The 23,176-nt window shown below is 38.8% G+C and overlaps 1 protein-coding gene across 1 annotated transcript in view; it reads left to right on the forward strand.

The window, feature by feature from the left end:
- BRAF (B-Raf proto-oncogene, serine/threonine kinase) overlaps nt 1-23,176 on the forward strand; it is a 180,476-nt gene that overhangs the window by 147,820 nt on the left and 9,480 nt on the right. The window contains exons 14-17 of the mRNA XM_059396263.1: nt 9,840-9,886; nt 10,685-10,803; nt 14,569-14,700; nt 22,735-22,869. Of these exons, the coding sequence (XP_059252246.1) occupies nt 9,840-9,886; nt 10,685-10,803; nt 14,569-14,700; nt 22,735-22,869 (433 nt within the window). The remainder of the gene's footprint in view (nt 1-9,839; nt 9,887-10,684; nt 10,804-14,568; nt 14,701-22,734; nt 22,870-23,176) is intronic.

The raw sequence follows: 23,176 nt of genomic DNA on the forward strand, positions 1-23,176 counted from the left end.
TCCTTGATTCCAGTTCCCACTCAAGCTATCACCTCATTCTTTTCTTGAAACAATAAAACTTTTCAGGAGAGTTGTTGATATTCACTCTACAATTTCTCTTCTCCCCTTTTATCTTGGACCCCACTGCAGTCAGGCTTTTACCCCAATACTCCAGCGAAAGACCTCTCAGTAGATCAGTGGTTAGATGCACAGTCCTCCGTCTGTTCGTGCTGCGGTTGATCACACCCTTCTCCAGTGAAACCCATCTTTCATCCTTCACTACTCAGGATCCAGTCTGAATGGCGTCTGGACCACCTCCTTGATTCCAGTTCCCACTCAAGCTATCACCTCATTCTTTTCTTGAAACAATAAAACTTTTCAGGAGAGTTGTTGATATTCACTCTACAATTTCTCTTCTCCCCTTTTATCTTGGACCCCACTGCAGTCAGGCTTTTACCCCAATACTCCAGCGAAAGACCTCTCAGTAGATCAGTGGTTAGATGCACAGTCCTCCGTCTGTTCGTGCTGCGGTTGATCACACCCTTCTCCAGTGAAACCCATCTTTCATCCTTCACTACTCAGGATCCAGTCTGAATGGCGTCTGGACCACCTGGGAGCTTTTAGAAATGCTGAGTTTCAGGTGCCACCCCAGATCTACTGAATTGGAGACTGTATTTTAACAAAAATCCCTAAATAGTTTGTATGCATGTTAAAATTTGAGAAGCACTGCTTTAAGATATATTCTCTTGGTTTTCTTTCTAGTTACTGCTCCTTTCCAGCTAGCCCTCCCTCAACTCTTCAACCTCTCTAAATACTGGAGCCCTCCAGGAATCTCCGTTCCTTGGTGATCTCATCCAGATACAGGGCTTGAAATACCATTTAATTACCGTTTGTATGCCAGTCTCCAGCCCCTTCATTTCCTCTGAACTCCAGACTGTCATATCCAACTGTCTCCTCCACATCTCTTGATTATCTAATGGATATCTCAAATTTAGTATGTCTCCTACTGAGGACCTGACCTTTGTCCTCAAGCCTGCCCTTCTGCAGTCCTTTCATCTCAGTAACTGGCAACTCTGTTCCGTCAGAGTTGCTGCTGATGTCTACACTTGATGGTTATCGTTGACTCCTCTCTTTTCCTCACACCATACAACCAATCTATTATAAACTCCTGTCCTGGGGCCCCTGGGTGGCTCAATTGGTTAAGCATCTGTCTTCGACTCAGGTCATGATCCTGGAGTCCCAGGATCAAGTCCCACATCGGGCTCCCTGCTTGGCAGGGACTCTGCTTCTCCTGCTGATCCTCTCTTCTCAAGCTCTCTCTCTCTCTCAAATAAAAAAATAAAATTTTTTTAAAAAAATAAAATAAACTCCTGTCCACGCTGTTTCTCCCCCCCCCCAAGATTTTTTTTATTTACTTGACAGCACCAGTGAGCAGGGGGAGCAACAGGCAGGGGTAGGAGGAGAAGCAAGCTCCCTGCTAAGAGGCGAGCCTGACATGGTGCTCTATCATGACCTGAGCCGAAGGCAGACACTTAACCAACTGAGCCACCCAGGCACCCCTCACTCCGTTCTGTAAAATGTATCTGGAATCTTACAAGTTCTCATCACCCTTTCTGCTATTCACTCTGATGGAAGCCACCATTATCTCTTTCCTGGATTAGAGCTCTGCTTCCTCCCTTACGTGCCTTCAGTTGATTCTCAACACAGCACCTAGAATGGTCTTTTTGGGACTTAGCTCCTCTCCCCTTCCAGTGTCTCCCATTTCACTCAGAAAGAAAGTCAAAGTCCTTATAATAGTACTTCCTCAAAGTAACCACCACCACAACCCCCCCTGCTATTGTATTACCTCTCTCAATTCATTTTCTTCTCTTTGCCCTCTTGCCATTACTAGAACATGGGCCCTGCTTTAGGACCTTGCCCTTGCTAGTTCCTTTGCCTGCTGTACTCTTGTCCTGTATCAGCATGACTCTTTCCCTCCTCTCCTTCCAGTCTTTAATCAAAAGTCCTTTGAAAAGAAGCCCTCCCTGCCCTAGAATTACAACCCCCTGCAACTCAGCATTTCCCTACTTACAGGATGCTGTATATTCTACTAATACATCTTTTTTCTTTTCTGTCTCTGTACTAAAACGTAAGCACCTTGGGGTGGGAATTTTCTGCTTTAGTTCCAAGATTAGAACAGCTGTTGCTTAGCACACAGGGGGCTTTCACTAAACATGTGTTAAAAGAAAGAGCTCCTTCAAGCTCATTATTACCTCTATTTCTTCGGTTAGGAATTTGAAGCTAATAAGGATTTTGTAACGTACCCATGGTCCTATGGCTAGTAAGAGATGTAGTTAGAATTTGAACCCAAGTCTTGTGTGCTCAAAACCCATGCCCTTTCCCCTACAACTCTCTGGTTTTATGTCATTTAAATCTTCTTGGCTGTGGTTTTCCCATCAACATAAGTAGAATTATTGCCTTTTTGCTTGCCTCACAAAGAAACATGAAGGTTATGAAACTTAATGATGCAAAAATATCCTGAAATCTTTAAAATGCTATATGTGTACGTGAGGGTGGTAGAAATTGTTTTCTTTTAGAACTTTGATAGTTTTTGCTTTTGGTTTTAGGTCTTAAATCCACTTCAGATTGGTTTTTGGGTTTAGTATGAGGTAACAGTTAAAGACTGTTTTCCCCACATGGATATCCCAGCAGTATTTATTGAAATGACTGTCCTTTCCTCCATTGAGCTACCCTGCTCTTATAAATAAATACACACACACACACACACACACACACACACACACACACACATATTGTGCTTCTGATTTTGGACTTGTGTATGTTTGAGATGAATTTTTCAAAGAGTAATGTGGGGTTTTTTTAAGGATTTATTTATTTGAGCAAGCTAGTGAGAACAACGGAGAGAGAGAGAGAGCATGAGAAGGGGGAGAGGCAGAAGGAGAGGGAGAAGCAGACTCCCCACTGAGCAGGGACCACCATGTGGGGCTCGATCAAGGACCCCAGCTGGGATCATGACCCGGGCCAAAAAGGCCAGTGCCTAACTGACTGAGCCACCCAGGCACCCAACATGGTTTTTTGTATTGCATGTTTATAATGGATTCTTTTATGTTTTTTTAGACCAGTGTTTTACTTTAGAAGGTCTGATTTTCCAAAGGGAGATTATACCCTCTCTAATGTAGGTCCCAGCTAGGAAACAAAAAACATAGAAACATCATGTTCATGAGTTAGGAAAGTCAATACCGTTAAGATCCTTCCCGAATTGATCTGTTGACTCGTTGTAATTCCAGTCAAAATCTAAGCAGGCTTTTTTGTAGGAATTGACCAGTTGATCATAAAATGTATAAGGAAATGCAATGGCTAGAATAGTCTAAACAATTTTGAAAAAGTTGAAGGACATTTCGTGTTAGATTTCAAGTTTGTATAAAGCCACTGTAATCAAGACCATGTGATACTGGCATAAGAATAAACGTATAAATCAAAAAATAGAATAGAAAGCCTAGAAATATATCCATAGGTCTATGGTCAGTTGTTTTGGGGGGAAAAGAGGAGTTAGTTGATTTTTTTTTTTTTAACAAGGCACTAAGGCACAATTCATGTGGAAAAGACAATCCTTTCAACAAATATTACTGGAACAACTGGACATCCATATAGAATAAATGAATAAATCACTTCCCCTTACTGGACATAAGACATTAATATTTACTTGAGATGGATCAAAGACTAAAAGCTGAAAATGTGAAACTTCTAAAAGAATCATAAGAGAAAATCTTTGTAGCCTAAAGAAGGGCAAAGATTTCTTAAGACACAAAAAGTAAGGATCATACGAGAAAAAATTAATAAATGGTATTTAATCAAAATTTGAAACTTGCCTTTTGAAAGACAGTGTTGAAAAATGAAAAGATGAGCTACAGATTTGAAGAAAATGTTTGCAAGATACATTATCTAATTAAAAGACTTGTATCTGAACCATATAAGAACTCTTACAACTCAGTAATAAGAAAAACTGCCTAACAAGAAAATGGACAGAAGATTGGGGTTCTTTATTAAAAAGGCATAAGAATGGCAAATGAGCACATGTAAAGATGTTCACTATGGTTAGACATTAGGGAAGGGCAAATTAACACTCTAAGACACTGCTACACACCCACTAGAATGCTTATAATCAAAAGCAGCTATACCCAGTATTGGCAAGGATACAGAGCAACCAGAACTCTTACACATTCTTGGTAAGGATCTGAAATGGGTGGGAAAGCCACTTGGCAGTTTCTTTTAAAGTTAAAATTGCCACATGAGCCATTCTAATCTTACTTATTTACCCAAAAGTGAAAACATAAGTCAACAACATAGACTTGTACTTGAATGTTGGTAGTATCTTACTCAAAATTGACAAAAAATGAGGAACAACCCAAATGTCCAACAGGTCCGTGGTTAAGTTGTGGGATATCCATACCCTGTAATGCCACGTGCGGCCAGTGTGCGGATCTTCGAATCCTTACGCTGATCCGAAGAAGCCATGGATTTTGTTTATATGAAATTCTAGAAAAGACAAAACTAATCTCTAGTAACAGAAATCACTATTAGTGGTTTGCCTGAACTGAGGAGCGTTTCATTGCAGAAGTTCATGAAAGTTTGGGGGGTGATGGATATTCTTCATGTTGATTGTGGCTGGTCATTATACAAGTGCATACAGTCGTCAAAACTCAAACTCTGCATAAAATTGGATGCATTTTGTGTTGTATACAAGTTGTACCTCAAACCTGGTTTTTCTTTTTTTAAGTAAAAGAAACTGAAAACTCTAAAAACAGAATTTAGGCCACTTTGGATCACAGCTAGAAAAATGTGTGAACTTCACTTTTTAGGGACTTTAACTGTTCTAAATGATTATTGACTACAGAGGAGTAGCAGAACATCATTCCCTGCAATCTTGCTTACTTTCCACGTTGTGATTATGAGGGGAGTTAGAGGGCATCAAAGTAGGAGGGAGACTGTGATTGAAACAGCTTGGATCAGATATCATCTTGTCTCCACCATCATGCATCCCAGTCCAGTCGGCTGCTGAGTTCTCTGTAACTGGCTGAGAAGAGAGCGAGCTTGCTATGTGAAGTCTGATGCACTTTTTGAAACCATGTAGTATTAGTGAAAGAGGACTGAAATGCTAATGTTTTGTGGACCAGTTCTTTGGTTGAAAATAACAGTAAACATAAGTGAGAGACACTTGGCTGTTGTAAATATACTGATAAAGCGGGCAAATACTATGGCACATGTAGCCATAGTATTTGCATTATAGCAAGGTTTTTGAGTGTTATTTCTCATGATACTGTTGCGCATATGATCAAGAGGTGCAACATGCGTGGAGAATTCAACTAGATTCAGAACTGTGTAATGATCATACCTGAAACTACTAAGCTAGAAGGAGATTTTCGTTTCATTTCTTTCTTGACTGTGACTAGCACATTTACAGAGAACTTAGTTGAGGACTTCATTAACACACTGGTCTTATAAAACTTATTTTTTAGTGAGAACTGAAATTTTAATAAGCTGGAATTATAGGCCACGTCTACAGAATACGACATCCAATTCCAAAAAAGAGAGAGATACATACCAATCTAGGATGGGGAAACTGTTTTGTAGGAGCAGGGCGGGAACAATAGCTCTCTAGGGTTGTAACTGAATGTAATTTTAATAGGAGTCAGTACAGTGACTCTGGCTGCCATAGTAATCACAATAATGGCTGATAAAATGTTTTTAACCCACCGTAAGGAAGGTGAAGGTGAATCTGATTTTTGTTTTGTTTTTAGATTCTACATATGAGTGTGATCCCGTGGTATTTGTATTTCTCTGACTTATTTGATGATGCGTAATGCTCTCGGGGTCCATACATGTTATTGCCAATAGTAGGATATCCTTTTTTGTGGCCGCCTAATATTTGTGTGTGTGAGTGTCATTTTCTTTATTCATTCGTGGGCACTATTGTTCTGAGTAATACTGCAGTAAACATGAGGATGCAGATGTCTCTTTAAGATCCTGATTTAAGTTCTTTTGGATATATATCCAAAAGTGGGATTGCTGGATCATATGATAATCCTGTTTTTAAGTTTTTGGGGGAACTTACACAGTGTTTTCCATAGTGGCTGCACCACTTGTGTTCCCTTCATCAGTGCACAGGAATTCCTGTTTTTCTACATCCTTGCCACTGCTTGCTATTTCTTGTCTTTTTGGTAATAGCCATGCTAACAGGTGTGGGGCGATATCTCGTTGTGGTTTCGGTTTGCATTACTCCGATACATAGAGATGCTGGACACCTTTTGGCCATCCGCATGTGTTCTTTGGGGAAATGTCTGTGTTTTAATCAGATTGTTTGGGTGTTTTACTCGTGAGTTGTACGTGTTCTTTGTATTTTGGGGATATGTCCTTATTAGATATGGTTTGCAAATATTTTCTCCATTTGATAGGTTGCCTTTTCATTTTGTTGGTAGTTTGTGTCCTTGGCTGTGCAAAAGCTTTTTAAGTTCTGTGTAGTCCCACTTATTTTTGCTTTTGTTGCCATTGCTTTTGGTATCAAATCCAAAAAAATGACTACCAAAACTCTTGTCAAAGAGCTTGCTAGCTGTGTTATTTTCCTAGGAGTTTCATGGTTTCAGGTTTTACATTCAAGGAGAAAATGAAGATGAGAGTCACTCTAGTTTATGTTCATCAGATCAAATGTTAGAGTATTGTATTTACTCTTGGGGCATTTTATTAAGCTATAAAAAGAATGTTAGAAAACTGATTCTTGGATAATAACTTAAAAGAAGTAGAAAGAACAAATTTTAGTAGACGATTGCCCAGCTTTCAGATTATATGATTCTGTATATGGATACTTCTTTTTTTAAGGAAAGAAACTCCTAAGAAAAGCCTTTCGAGGGCGCCTGGGTCGCTCAGTGGGTTAAGCCGCTGCCTTCGGCTCAGGTCATGATCTCAGGGTCCTGGGATCGAGTCCCACATCGGGCTCTTTGCTCAGCAGGGAGCCTGCTTCTCTCTCTCTCTCTCTCTCTCTGCCTGCCTCTCTGTCTACTTGTGATTTCTCTCTGTCAAATAAATAAATAAATAAAAATCTTTTAAAAAATAAAAAGAAAAGCCTTTCGAAAGTATATGATATTCATTTGGTTTATAGAATGCTTTTTCTTTCCTGCTGCTTTTATAAACCTGTAAGTTTCTCTTTAACATCTTTTAACATCTTAGAAAAGTTAAGAAGGGCCTCCAGTTTAATTCCCCTAAATAATAGATACACTTCTGTGTCATCTGTAGTAAAGTTAATTTCTTCTTGTTCTCTTCCCTACCCTCAGCCAGTTATTTTTCCTTTGTTAGCTTTCATTATAACTGATTGGTGCTTAGAAAATGATGTTTTAGGGGCGCCTGGGTGGCTTAGTGGGTTAAAGCCTCTGCCTTTGGCTCAGGTTAAGATCTCAGGGTCCTGTGATCGAGCCCCATATCGGGCTCTCTGCTCAGCAGGGAGCCTGCTTCCCCCTCTCTCTATGCCTGCCTCTCTGCCTACTTGTGATCTCTGTCAAATAAATATAATCTTTTAAAAAAGAAAATGATGTTTTAGTGTCAGCCTTTATAGAATTATATAGGGTAGTAATTACGCTGGAACATTATATTATGTACAGATATGGGGTATGATACTCATTCCATTTTCCCATCTAGGGAATTTAAGTACCTTTTCTTTCGAACCATCCATTATATAGATCTGGATTTCTGCTTTTTCACTGCCTTTCTTGCAGAGGTGTTACAAAAAGAGAATTAAGTGAAATAAAAGAAAAGTAGTTTTTAAACAATAAAGGATTACACAAGAATAAGGTGGCGCTGTTTCAAGTTACAGCTATATACAACTTTAGTCTTAATAGATTTATGCTGTCCAGCTTCTACTAAGGTTATATCACTAGCTCAGTAATCATATCTTGCTAATTACCTAGTATTTTCGTGGTCAGAAAATTTTTCTCCTCAACCCTCTAGTTAATTGCTACCTACCTTACTCTTGCTATATTTCTTTGTATCAGATTTGCTGAAAAGATTGACACCATCAAGAACACCTTTATCTTCCCTTATAACTTCATCATGCCTCCACATATTCATATCTACCACCCATTTGTTGCTGTTTTTAATTTCATAGGAGACAGAATCTCTATTCAAAGACCAACACCTGTTCCATGCACTAAAGACCAGATCTCTGACCAAAGCACTGAGCTCCACCACTGAATACCGTGACCACTTGTTCCCCTTTCTTTCTAATGGAGGTCGGGACAAGGTCTCCCCATCTTGAAAAAGCTTGTGATTGAGGCCTCTGTTTCTCCGTCTGTACCATTCTGTGTCACTGCAGAACTTTTTAAGCAAATGAAATCTATAACTGATACCATATTTTCTTCCAGCTTCAGAGAGACCATGTGATGTAGTGTGGGACAAGACTGGGCTTAAGAAGTCATGACAACAGTGGTAAATGCTGTGAAGGACATAAACAGTGATGTAGGAGAGTAATTGGAGGAGAAGGGGTTCCTTTCTATCAATAGTCATTTGAAATAAAAATTTTATCTGAGAAGAAAGTTTTAAAACCTTGATCTTTGGGAAAATGGGAACTTTACATGAAGATGAGAAAGCATAAATAAAGCTTAATTATTATGATTCTTCAATTTTTAAGTGTTCATTACATAATTTTGATTATATACCATTTGAACTTTAAAGTGTCATTTTAAAGCAAAATTTATTTCTTAATGGTCATTGTCAAATTTTAGATGTCTCATATATCTGTCCTTTCCAGTATTAAATGAAGTAAAATTACTTTGACTAGGATATTATATGCATTTCATTTTAGTTGATTCAACAGACATGTTGAATACTTACCACATGCCAGGCACTGTGCTAGGTGGAGATTAAACAAAAAACTAGGCACAGCTCTAACCCTCAGTGAACTCAACTAAAGCAGTTTTTACGGATAACAGATAATTTAAACTTATCATTGACTTTAAGATAGATCACTCTGGACATTATGTAATGTAGCAGGTTTGCGCCTCACTATTTCTGTTTGCTTGTTTTGAAAATTTATGTTACTCTGCATTATTTAATTTTCTCTTATTCTACTCTATTTTTAGACTAATTAACAACAGTTATTTACTGTGGCCATTAGTAACTAATTGTAAGACTAACTGAATGATTACCATGTGTGGTAAAGGTCCTCCATATTTTTAAGAAGTTATTTTAAGAATGTATAATTACTACCTTTAAAATTATCAATCAGATTTTCATATTCTAGTAGAGTCTATGTTCTGGAAAAAAAATGAACCATAGAGGAGAAAAATACATGAATCAAGCTGATTAAAAATTATGATATAACTCAACAGTGAAAGATCACTTTCAGTTGAGTTAGTCATGGCAAAGCTTCGTTCAGGAGTTAGAATGTGTGTTCAGTCTTAAAGGATAGATATGAATAGGTGGGAAATAGAATGAAAGCTGATTTGGGGTTGGGTTTGGGAGGGGAGCATTGATCGCAGAGGTGGGATTAAATGCCAAGGTATATTTAAAGAACATGGCTAAATAGGCTTGACTGGAGTGAAAGGTTTGTATTGGTAAATAGTAAAAGATAAAGCAAAGTCTTTTAATATTAAGAGCACAAGATTTGGGCTGTACCATAATAGTAATATGTTCCTATAATCCTAAATTCATTTATAGTTTAAGATTTCTTATGTAAAGGGGTTATCACAATGTACAGTTTGCAATTGTGTCATGATTTTGATTAAGTCTTTATTTACACCCCTAAATATGTTCTATAGATTTTGAGGCCAGAGTCTTTACCCCTACTCAGGTTAAAATGATGTTTTGTTTTTCAGTTACTTACACGCCAAGTCAATCATCCACAGAGACCTCAAGAGTAATAGTATCCTTCCTGAAATTTGTCTGCGAAGTTTGAAAACATCCTGACTTTTTCTTCTGCATTTTGTCTTCACATTATGTAAAAACAGTTTTCATGCTAAGTTCAATATAATGTAAAGGGAATTAATGAGCGGGTTTGCATGACAGCATAGTAAAGCAGGGTACTACAACATGCTTTTGGTTTCTGAACATGGGAGCATTACCAAAAATTCTGTCAAGTCTTTCTAATAGTCGGACTCTTAGGATTGTGTGCTTACATTCTGTCAGCACCAACTCGTTTCTTTCAGTGCTCTGATGCTGTTCTGCGGTAGTTGAGATGTACCTGAAGGTTCTTACCTACAATGAGGTGAGAAAACCATAATGTTTCTTCTTCTTCCATAAACCCAGATCAAGACCCTGTCTGCCAGCTGACTTCATTCCAGTGAAGAACCTTTGTAGCTTTCCCAGCAGTGCCAAAAGTGTATCTGGGTCTATGCTACTAAAATCTAGTGGGAAAGTTTCAGGGTTTCCCATATATGTAGGTAGGAAAGCATCTTACCTCATCCTACCACATTTCTAGCCCTAAAAATCTTAAAAGCAGGTCACATAGGCCAAATAGAACCGTATTTTTAAAAACGTATTCATTAACTTCAGAAGGAAATATGAAGTACTGTACTTTTTAAAGGAGTATCAGTTTTACCAAAAAAAAGAGAAAATCATATTACAGCATTCTAGAAATTAGATCACTTACCTAAAATTTTTATAATGCTTGCTTTGCTAGGAAAATGAGATCTATTGTTTTCCTTTACTTACTACCCCTCAGATATTTTTCTTCATGAAGACCTCACAGTAAAAATAGGTGATTTTGGTCTAGCCACAGTGAAATCTCGATGGAGTGGGTCCCATCAGTTTGAACAGTTGTCTGGATCCATTTTGTGGATGGTAAGAATTGAGGCTATTTCTCCAATAATTAAATTTTTGGACCCTGAGATGCTGCTGAGTTACTAGAAGATCTTTGAAGGTTTCAACTGTAGTATTTTCATAATTCCCAGTATTCACAAAAATCAATGTTGATCTTACTTTTTATGTAAATATATTTTAATTTTTCTTTATCTTTAAAAATATTATGAAACCAATTTCATTATATTTCAAACAAGAAAATATGTATTTTATAAACACTGTTTAAATTTTATCCAGAATTGTCTCCTTAAAATATTTTATGTTCAAAATGTTCTATGTACTGTTTCCAAAATAAAAAAAGAGTGTGCAATTTCAGCAAGTATGATCTGCAGCAATTATTAAGGTTTTTACTAAGAGAACTACTTTTTTTAAGAGAGAGGTGGTTTCACAATCTTATTTAAGCCTCAATTGGAAAGTTACTTCCTTTAGACTAGAAAGAACCTACAATTATGGGGCAGCTGGGAGAGGAAAGACCCCCCCCCCAAAAATTAGCACTGTCAGCCATGTACTGCCCTGCATAGCTCTTTCTTTTTCTTTATTCCTATTTCTGCTGTGTGGAAAAGAAGGGAATGAAGATGTCTGTGCAATTACTTTCAGCAGGCTGTGAAAAGGGCAGGTATAGGAATCACCCTCTAAGACAGCAATTCTCAAAAGGGGCCCTAAGACCCTTTTGGAGGTCCCCAAGGTGATCTCTGTGTGACCAGATGTTTCTTCATATTCTTCAACTAGAATGACGTATCACAACAGATGGAATGCAGAAGCAAATACATGACCATAATTGGCTGCTGTTAAACCAGTCAAAGAGAATTGCAGTAGTATTGGTCTCTCTGAACTTTTTTTAGTTTTGAAAACATACTTTTCATTAAAAATGGTGATGTGTGTTAACATCTAATGGCTGTTGTTTTATTATTTATGAAATTACTAAATATTTTAACAGTTTCCCACTTAAGTTTAAATATGTTAAATACCCATAGATATCATCCACATAAAAGTTCCTTAGGGTCCTCAGTAATTTTCAAGACTAAAAGAGTTCTGAGACCAAAAAGTTTGATAATTGCTGCGCTTAGTTAAATATAGAATGTCCCCCAAAGTTGAAACTTTAAATGATTGAATCTGGAAACAGGGAAGCTGCAAGGGCTCTTGAAGCCACGTTTGCATAAATTCCCTGAATCTGTAGCAGTCTCCAAGAGGGGAATTGCAAGGTAGACATCTGAATTAGTCAAGTAAGCATCGGGTTAAATTCAGCTATGATTTCTTGTAATAATAAATGGAGTGTAATGCCCAGTGCTTCTCACATTATGTGCCCTCCTTAATGCCCATCACCCAGCTTGATCAATCATGGAACAGTATATCAAAAACCAACGATGTTCTATACCTTGGCTAATTGAATTTAAATTAAAAAAAAAAACTTAACTGGAGTGAAGGCAAGTAACAAGGTGGAAGAGGTACATTGGACTTAGAGTTAGGAGATCTGTACTCTAGTGCTCTGTTTGACTCTCAATCTGTGCATTTCTTAACCTCCTCCACGTCTCTCCATCTTTAATGTTGGTTGGACTAGTGGATTTTTAATGCCTTTTTTGTTTCTAAGATTCAGTAATTAGAACTAGCTAGATTTGTTTCTTTAATAAATTTTAATTGTTTTAGTAAACCATTTTATAAACAAGAGGCTAATTAATCATTGTAGTCTGGATCTCATGCACTTTTAAGGCACACATCTTGTTACAAGATAGCAGTGTATCACAGGAAGGGCCAGACTGGCAAAGTTTAAATACTGAAATTATAAAATCTAAAATTAAGAAGAAACAATTGATACATGTTTTAAAGTGTGTTTATTTTAACTAGTGTGGGAGAGAGGTTCAGTTAAGTCTCCAGATTTGTCCTTTTTCAAAAACCTTAGTTTATATAGTTAGCAGATTATTATAACATAAAGTTGTGTATTTTCTTCTGATTTCTATTTTGTGGATACCTAGGTCAATTGGTTCATCCTTTATTCAAGCAAGCTGAGCTTTAATACAAGAGATTAACCGTAGTACACTTAACTGTTGGGTTGTACACTCAACTTTTGGGTTGATAGTGCCTTCAAAACCAAATATGGAGCATCCGTAGACTAGTAGAGAGCGGTTTGGTCAGAACTAAGGTTATGTAATCATCTGAATTCTTCTCAACCTTTTTTATTTACCTTAGAGGGGAAAGAAATCTTTATGAAAATTTTGACAAATTAAATCACTAAATTAATTGAGGATCAGTCATGCATTTCTTATAAATAGATGACATGCAACTTTTCATCAAGCCATCTACCAACAACAGTAGAGGTAAAACTAAATTTTAAAAAAGCCGTTTAGTTCTTTTTATTTATTAAATTTCATTTATTACTCTGTTCCTCTCAAAACTGTGTTCTGGCTTTTAAAATTATGCCTGTATCATAACCAGCCTCTCAGTATTCTAACTTGTTCATCACATCACAGCTGTATGTGGTTTATTTTTTACCTTATTATTAAAAGCAGTCAGCAGTAAAATGTTTGACAAAAGTAGACAGTCTTCTCCTTCACCCCCCCTCCCCGTTCTTCATCAGGATCTCCCACACATCTTCTGTCAGTGGTTCTCAACCTCAGTTGGACATTAAAATCATCTGGGAGCTATAAAAATCAGCAGTGCTTGGATCCCAACAAGAGATGTAATGTTGTTACGTTATTGGGCTGGAAAGTAGTCTGGACACTGAGAGGTTAAAGAGCACGCAGGTGATTGTGATTTGCAGGTGAGGCTGAGCGCCATTGCCTGCCTCATGAGATAGTCTGACCAGTGACCAGGAATCTTGTCCCATGTCCTCCAGCCATTTATGCAGTTAATTCAGGCTTAATTATCAGGGCTTTCCCAGAGCTTTCACTTACACTCTGCAGTTTCTCTAGTGAAACAGTTCTTCCAAATGGAACAGTACAGAAGATGCAAGGTGAAAGAACTCTTTTAAGTTTATATTTAGCCAACCACTTATTGTAGTTCATGAACCCAGCCAATAAGAAATTAAGCAGTAGAGTACAGTGAGTCAAATGTGCAAGAAATGTAGCAAATGTGGTTTGATCTTTTTCTTTGCCCAAGAAGCAAGAGGCCAGGATCTTTTTACCAACTTCTAAATCGACCTCCTGCCTCTCGCTTTTGTTAATAAAGCGTTCGTGTTGATAATGCTTTTGGAAGGAGGAAAGAGGTTTGAGTTTGTCAGTCTTGAAGGTGCCCTGAGACGAGAACCATTGTACCAATGGGAACACTTAAATTCTAAGGCCGGCAGCGTAGTGGTAGTGCTACTCCCAAACCCATTAGGACCACATTTCGGTATTTCTTTACTGAATCAGGAATGGGAAACAGGAACTGACTCTTGACAGGACTAGTCCTGGGACAGATTCAGATAGCAATTTTTATGCAGTATTTTGCACAGTATTTTGTGACAGTGTTTTGTGCAGAAGGAGGATGGCCGATAAAATTATAAAGTCTTAGTAATTCATATGGAATCTCAGGTAATACTGCCTCTTGCAGAGCTCACTGAGCATCTTTTTTCTTTTTTTTTTTTTTTTTAAGATTTTTAGCATCTTTTTTCTTAATCATTTTTATTTCTTTGCCCATTAATAAGAGAATGGGCTGCATATTAGATGGATTATCTAATGACAAAAGCATTGTTCTGGGAATTGCAATAATTTGCTTTTCAGTCTTTTTAGTTGAAGAATAAACAAGAATATTTTTCTTCTTGTGTTCTAACAGGCACCAGAAGTGATCCGGATGCAAGATAAAAACCCATATAGCTTTCAGTCAGATGTCTATGCATTTGGGATTGTTCTATATGAATTGATGACCGGACAGTTACCTTATTCAAACATCAACAACAGGGACCAGGTAAACATTTACGGTCTCTTGGGGTTTATTTTACTGTTTGTATAAAGACTGCACTTTGTTTTAGAAGTGTTGAGTCCTGAGTGGACATGAAGGATGGTTATCTTGATCTTTGTTGCAGTTGTGGAAACCTTTGGTGGACTGTTGGCAGTGACAGCATGTAAGGCCTTCCTTGAAATGTCAGTGCTGAGTGTGGTCACAGAGTGCAGCTCCTGATGTTCTGACTAGAAACTAGAGCTGCCACCGTGGAGATCGCTCACATCTCTTGACCACACAAACCAGAAGGAAGGGCTCTGCTGCGGCGGCGGCTGGGCTTTGCGCCTTCTGTTGTTGGTCATGCTGAGCAGGCACTCGGCTGTGTGCTTCTTTTTAGCCAGTTCTTTTGAAATTAGTGAGGTTTCTCCTCTTTTGAAAGACTAATGTATCATGCTTTCATTTTCTATAATGAGGATTCTAATAGGAGGGAATTATTTTTACTTCTTTCTTCCTAATTTCCTGTTCTCTGTCCTTTCCCAAAGTCCCAAACAGAACCTCATACAACTCTTGTCCTTTTCTATCCTCGCTACATTCGATTCACCAGGACTTCACCACGGACCAAGAAAAAGGAATTGTCTTTACTGATGTTTTTACATTGTACACATTAGGATTTAAAAAGTGGGTGTGTGTATGTGCACGTGTGTAGAGAGACTGAAGCAATTTTACTGTTAATATATTAGAAAACGACAATTGACGATATAAACTGTGGTTAAATAATATTTATATTTTATGCTGTGGGTTGCGTCAGAGTTATGTGGGTAATTTGTTTAAAAATAGAGATACCGGGGTGCCTAGGTGGATCAGTATGTTAAACACTTACCGTTGATTTCGGCTCAGGTCATGATCTCAGGATCACGAGATGGAGCCCCACACGGGGCTCCACACTGAGCATGGAATCTGCTTGGGATTCTCTCTCTCCCTTTCTGTTTGTCCCCCTCCTCCCGCCACCATCTTCCCCCTTCCAAGGGCTTGTTCATGTGCATGTGCGCGCTCTCTCTCTCTCCCTCTTTCAGAAAAAAAATAAAAATAGAGATACTGGAGCAGATTCTAATTCCATGGAGTAGAGTCAGAGTACTTACATTTTTAATAAGTTTCCCAGGTGATTTTGATATATACCAAAGTTGAGAATCACCAATTCAAAAAAATTTTTTTAAAAAGTGAATTTTTAAAAATATTTTAGTTATTTGACAGAGAGAGAGCAAGCACAAGCACAAGCAAGGGGAACAGTAGGGAGAGGAAGAAGGAGAAAGCAGGCTCCTCACCGAGCAGGGAGCCCAGTGTGGGGCTTGATCCCAGGACCCTGGGATTATGACGTGGGCCGAAGGCAGACACTTAACCAGCTGAGCCTCCCAAAAGTGTGAATGTTTTATGTGTTTTGTCATAACCTCCTAATCTAATGAAATGATGGTTTTTAATGTATAAATGTGTTACTTCATTTAAGTAGTGTATGTATTTTGGTCATCAGCACAACTCTCTTATCTTTTTGGTAATAGCTCTGAGTATCTTCCTTAATGAAGAACTTCAATTACCGTGTAGTTTCAGAGAAGTAATCTCAGTTGTCACGTACTTTGTGTGTATTTACTGAATCACCCTATGGCCTCTTACCCAGGGGGTCCTGATTTTATAGTTCAGGAATTTTTTTATTTTTTTTTTTAAGATTTTATTTATTTATTTGACAGAGAGAGAAAGCAAGAGAGGGAACACAAGCAGGGGGAGTGGGAGAGAGAGAAGCAGGCTTCCCGTTGAGCAAGGAGCCGGATGTGGGGCTTGATGCCAGGACTCTGGGATTATGACCTGAACTGAAAGCAGACACTTAACGACTGAGCCACCCAGGCGCCTCTCAAGAATTTTTTTTAAATGACTATGTTCCGGGGCACCTGGGTGGCTCATTCGGTTAAGCATCTGACTTAGGCTCAAGTTATGATTCCAGAGTCCTGGAATCAAGCCCAGCGTTCTAGCTCAGAGGGGAGCCTGCTTCTCCCCCTCCTCCCAGCTCTCTGTCACTATCTCTGTCAAATAAATGAATAAAATCTTAAAAAATAATAATAAATAACTGTGTTTCTACCCAATTCAGCACAAAGCTAATTGTTTAGTTTCTGTTTGGTCTTTCTAACCACTACATAGCTTTAGAATGTTGTATCCTACTTTATAATGTGGAATCCTACTTTTGAGTGTTAAAAAAAAAATCTGTGACCTGGTTCCTAATTACCTGGTATCTTAAACGTACATGAAACTTAGATTCAAGATAGACCAAACTGCTAGCTAAGGAACATAATGGAAACCTTGCACCTGTTGGACTTGTGACATCCTAGGTGACTGAGATGATTGATTTGATGATGGCAGTCTGAAGAGCAAGGTTGTTTTTTTTTTTTTTAATTCATTATTATTTTTTTTAAGATTATATTTATTTATTTGACAGACAGAGATTACAAGTAGGGAGAGAGCCTGGCAGAGAGAGAGAGGGAAGCAGGCTCCCTGCTGAAGAGAGAGAGACCGATGTGGGGCTCGATCCCAGGACCCTGGGATCATGACCTGAGCTGAAGGCAGAGGGTTTAACCCACTGAGCCACCCAGGCATCCCAGCAAGGTTGTTTCTAATTTGCAAGTTTCCTGTGCTCTGCCTTTTATAGTCTCATTAACTCAACCATATAACATCATACCCTGTGCCATGTTTACTTTTCTTTTGCATATTACTTTTTTTTTTTTTTTAAGATTTATTTATTTATTTTTAGAGAGCGTGAACAGGAGAGGAAGGGCAGAGGGGGAGGAAGAGAGAGACTCAAGCAGACTCCCTGTTCACCACAGAGCCTGATTCGAGGCTCAATCCCACGACCGTGAGATCGTGCCCTGAGCCGAAATAAAGTTGGACACTTAACCGACTGAGCCACCTAGGCACCCTGCATATTACTTTTCTATAGGAATCTAGGGAATTCTAGTTTAGTTTTAGTTGATTTATTATAGAGACTACAAATAAAATTTTATGAATCTAAGATCTGGATGAAATCCAGTGAATACGTTTGTTTTAATGAAATAAAATTATATTATGGAAACAGATATTATTATTTCCAAAATGTGGATAAAAGCATCGTGGAGTTCTATGCTCATTCGCGTCTTGGCATTTTAAGTGCGTTTGTCTTCCATGGGAATATGATAAATGATGTGGCAAGGGCTTACTCTCCATGAGAAAAGTGAGTGAGTGTCCAACAGAAGGGTAAGGCCTTTACTAGTTAATTCTTTCTGATAATATAGGTAGAGTGTTCTGGAATTTGCCAGTCTGAAGCCACGTTGGGTGTTTGATGAAGAAAAAAGAGGTAAAAGAATGATACACTCTTCCCATCACTCCCAGTCTACTTCATTCCTTCTTAGTCTGCTTTCCTCAAATGACGCTTTCCATGGAACTTCCTCTTGGGAATCAGTAACTCTTCAGTGAAGTAATCCCAAGCTTTGCTCCATCTATTCCTCTTGATTTGTTTCTTCTCTTTCTTTTACTATGATCTCTGTGGCTCTCAGATTGGACTTCTTTGTGAAAATTGAAGAATATTCTTTTTCATAGGAGATAGGACAACTGTGTCTTTACTGTGCAATGTAGGAGCCATTCCTGTACACGCTCCCCCCACCATAGTCTGAGATGGCAGCTTTTCCCAGCAAATTTAAAGCAGGACTCTGATTAAGCAGCTCGATATAAAGAATGACCTTGGACTACTCATAACCTGCATGACCTGGTCACTTTACCTCTTCTGGTGTCTTCCCCCCACCCCAATTCAACTAAAGAATTCCTTATCGTTATAAAAATCAGATTCTTTCCTAAAGCACGTCTTTTAGCTCCTCAGGGGATGGCCATTCCTATGTTACTTTGCAGAATAGCATTGGCTTTTGTTTTCCTTACTCTAGTGCTGAAGTCTGAGAAATTGCTGTCATTTTTTCCCCTCTTGGTCCTTCTGTTTCACTCTCTGATCACACTAATCACACTCTTCAGTGCAGCTTCTCTAAGTTGGGATTAGTGATGCTCTCATTTGAGCTAGGTGTATTGACACTCTGTCCTCTTTGTTTTCTTGGAGAAGTGCTTCGTCATCCTAGAAAAAAATAACAGATAACTTCTGTCTTATTTTAAGTATATTTCAGTTACTGTTACTGTATAATAAACCACCCAAAATGTAGTGGCTGAAGCAAATTATGAATCTGCAGGTTGGGCTGCCTTCAGTAAGGAAGGTTTATTTCTGTGTCACATGGTATTGCCTAGGGTACATTTGTCGGGTGTTAAAGGATCCACTTCCAAAATGACTCATTCACACATCCTACAAGGTGTCGTGCTAGCTGTCCACTGGAAGCTCAGTCAGGGCCAAGGGCTGGGGGCCTCAGTTCTTCTCCACCTGGGCCTTTCTGTGGGGGGTACTTTGTAGAAAGCATGGACTTGGTACAGCCTCGTTGCTAGGTTGTTTTTTTTTTTTAATTATCCCCCCTGGTGGCTGGGTTCTAAGCATAAGACCTCAGGAAACAACAGATAGGAAATGATAAGTGTCTTATCAATGCACAAGTTATTTTAATAAAAAATTTTCAGGGGTGCCTGGGTGACTCAGGCATTAATCATCTGCCTTCGGCTCAGGTCATAATCCCAGGGTCCTGGGATTGCCCCGTATCAGGCTCCCTGCTCACTGGGAGGTTTGCTTCTCCCTCTCCCACTTGTGTACCCCTTGCTTGTGTTCCCTCTCTTGTTGTCTCTCTCTTTCAAATAAATAAATAAAATCTTTTTAAAAATAAATAAATAATTTTTTCGGGGCACCTGGGTTGCTCAGTGGGTTAAAGCCTCTGCCTTCGGCTCAGGTCATGATCTCAGGGTTCTGGGATCAAGCCCCGCGTTGGGCTCTCTGCTCGGCAGGGAGCCTGCTTCTCTCTCTCTCCGCCTGCCTCTCTGCCTACTTGTGATCTCTGTCTGTCAAATAAATAAATAAAACCTTTAAAAAAAAAATAAGAATTAAAATAATAAAAATTTAAAAATTTTTTTTTTAATTTTCAAAACTACTATATGCGAAGCACTGTAGGATACAGAGGGATACAAAGATGAATAAAGCACAGGCCATGCTGTTAGTTGTTAGTCTGCTGAGGCAGCACAGGGTGATGAGCAGACGCTGCTCCTGTCACACAGAGGAGTGAATGAAAGGGCAGAGGTGCCGGGAGGGCTGAGTGTGGTTTGAGAAGGAAGGTAATCAGTCCCAGAATTTTAAATGGAACCACTGACTTTATTGTGTCTGTGACACTTAAATCTTCTGTACATGAATTATCCAGGTAAGTCTTCCCTTCAAGTTTAAATAATTGCAAAGAATGTGATTTCCTTTGTATTGCATTAACATTTCAAAATAAAGTCATTATTTCCTTTTCAGTGTATCCAGTGAAATCTAAAAGCCATTCTGACTTGATACCTACCATCACTTGCTTAAAAAATAGATTCATTAATTTTTGGAAGTTTTTCTCTTTGAAGAAACATTTTTAACATTTTTTTTTTATGCTTTCAAGGCTTTTTCTTACTGGCCAAGTCACATCTTTGCAACAAAAATATGTATTTACATTTAGAATTTGAAAAAATCTTTTCCTGTGACTTTAATCTTTGAATATTTTTAAAATTCTGAATTATACTGCTGTTAATAATTATTAACATATAACTGATAAAAATGTAAGTGTTGATATATAGAAACATAGAAGGAAAATTTTACTGGAAATGTGTGTCTTAACGAACAGGGCTTTTCTTTTCAGTTCATTCCTACATTTGTGGATAAATAGGCTTTTGCTACATGAGGTAGGACTTAGCAACAGTTCCTTTCTTTGTTTTATTTTTATTTTTTTTTTTAAGATTTTATTTATTTATTTGTCAGAGAGAAGGGGAGAGAGCGAGTGAGCACAGGCAGACAGAATGGCAGGCAGAGGCAGAGGGAGAAGCAGGCTCCGGAACTCGATCCCAGGCCAACTGAGCCACTCAGGCGTCCTTTTGTTTTATTTTTAAAGAAGTATCCACTGAGAACTCTTGTTAAAGTAGATACAAAGATGGAAAATTCAGGTGTTTGTTGTGCTCATCTGCACAGATCAGTGATCCCCTAGACCACACTCGGATTCAGCCTTCAGTAAGTCTCAGAATGCCTTCCAGGTTGCTAGTACTTAGAGTTGCTGTTCGTTACAGCAGCCAAGGGAAGAGGCACAAGGGGAGAATCCAGGAGAGTTCCACATGTGGAGGCCCTGGTTGTCTTCTCCCAGTGTAACAGTGGATAGCACTGAATTCTCCTGGCGGCCGTGTGTGACTACAGGCAGGTATTGCCGAGTTATCCCCAGGGCTCGGGCTAAGTGAATACGGTTGACCACCTGTGTGGCTGACCTTAATTTTAGCTGATACTTCTTGACTCAGTGTCCCTTCTATAAATCAGTTCAATAGCATAGACTATCTGGCACAGCCCAAGGCCCCCAGGTAAACAGAAGAACTATTATCAGGCAGGACCTGCCAGAGGTTTAGGGATTACCTTCCACGAGACAAAGGCAAAGGCCAGCCTTCTCTCTGGGCAAGATTAGTTCTTACCGTTCATGTATCACTCTGTTACTTTGAACTAATTTCTGTAATGTACCAAAAATTACATAATAATTTATCAGTAAATTTTACAATTAGCTGAAAGCAAAGAACTGGAACCCAGCTGTCTTGCAAAGGAATTTGTCACCTGTTCATTAGAGCCTAAATACCAGTGTGTGAACGTGTCCCAGTGGTACCCCAGCAGTTTGACACCTTGGAACAGTGTGTACTATTGTTACATTTCATATGGGGGAGCAGGTGAGCCTTTTATAAAGTGGGAAGAAGGGCAGTTCTGACAGGGGCGGTGACAAAGGAGGATAAGCTTTATACCTGCGCTTCAGTGGGGCTCGGGCCAGTCAGTGTGTCGTTCAACAGCAGTTACTGTGGCACCGAACAGGAAATAACATAAAGTTAGGTTATCAGACTTGAATGTTCCTAAAGTTTATAAGCTCTGCCTTGTCTGTAACAGGGGATCTCTTACTGGCTCTCTCCACCCAGCCTCTGGTCTGTGCATGTTGGACCTGTTCCCTCTAAGATCAAAATCCCTCTCTCTATACAAAAGAGTCCCAGGACTCCTAAAGTCTGTCTCTCTCCATTCTCAGAAGAGCCAAAAATTAAGAAATCATGAAAAGTTACCTCTCTGCACCCAGAGAAGACAAGCCTTTTTACTCTATGAAACAGAAAATTTAATACCCAAGTGGTTTACTTTCTTTTTTTCAGAGGAGGCTCTGTTTCTCAGACCTATGTAAAAATAAATGCCCCATTTCTTCCATTCCCTGAACAAACGAATTTAAAATGCAATGCTGAGCGCCTGGGTGGCTCAGTGGGTTAGAGCCTCTGACTTTGGCTCGGGTCATGATCCAGGGGTCCTGGGATTGAGCCCCACATCGGGCTCTCTGTTTGGCAGGAAACATGCTTCCTCCTCTCTCTCTCTCTCTGCCTGCCTCTCTGCCTACTTGTGATCTCTGTCAAATAAATAAAATCTTTAAAAATAAAATAAAATGCAGATGCCAAAACAACTGCTAAAAGGTTAACTTTTTTGGTTCCTGCTACATATATATATATATAAAGGGCTTAGTGTGATGCCCAGCAAGTACTCAATAAATTACTTTTTAAGTAGAAAAAGAGGTACAATCTGATGTGTCTCATGATTACCCTGGCAATGGAAAATGGATTGTGTAAGGAGAGACTGGAAGCCTGGGGAGCAATTAGGAGACCTTTGCAATACTCCACAGGTCCAGAAGTTTTCAGCTTACAGCCCATTAAGTATTGGTTCCCCACGATGTGATACATAGGAATCAAAATACTAGCATTGTGTTTCTTAACTTTTTGTTGATGTACAGTGTACATGCAGAAAAATACTCATAAATGCACACAGTTTGTTGAATTATCAATGTTTATGTGTTTTTCAGCTTATCAATAAGGTTGTATGATTTGGTTTTTTTCTCTTCCCAGATAATTTTTATGGTTGGACGAGGATATCTTTCTCCAGATCTCAGTAAGGTACGGAGTAACTGTCCAAAAGCCATGAAGAGATTGATGGCAGAGTGCCTAAAAAAGAAAAGAGATGAGAGGCCACTCTTTCCCCAAGTAAGAAGCAGCTCTATGTGTTACTTAACAGGACAGACTAATACTCAGATGCAGATTTTTAAATAGTTTCTAGAGGACACAGTTTGTACGTTGTGGATTTGGATTCCATGTGATTATGTGCAGGCAGAAGATAAGTAATCACATAAAGATAATTATATAAAGGTTGAATGATAGGTTATCTAAAAACTCAGAACAAAATATTCAGAAAGACTTTACTTTTGTCTAGCTGTTCTCAAACTTTTTGGTCTCGTGCCATTTTACACACCTAAAAGTTATTGAAGGCCCCCAAAGGGCTTTTGTTTTATAT

The sequence above is a fragment of the Mustela nigripes genome, chromosome 4 (assembly GCF_022355385.1).
Source record: "Mustela nigripes isolate SB6536 chromosome 4, MUSNIG.SB6536, whole genome shotgun sequence".
NCBI lineage: Eukaryota > Metazoa > Chordata > Mammalia > Carnivora > Mustelidae > Mustela > Mustela nigripes.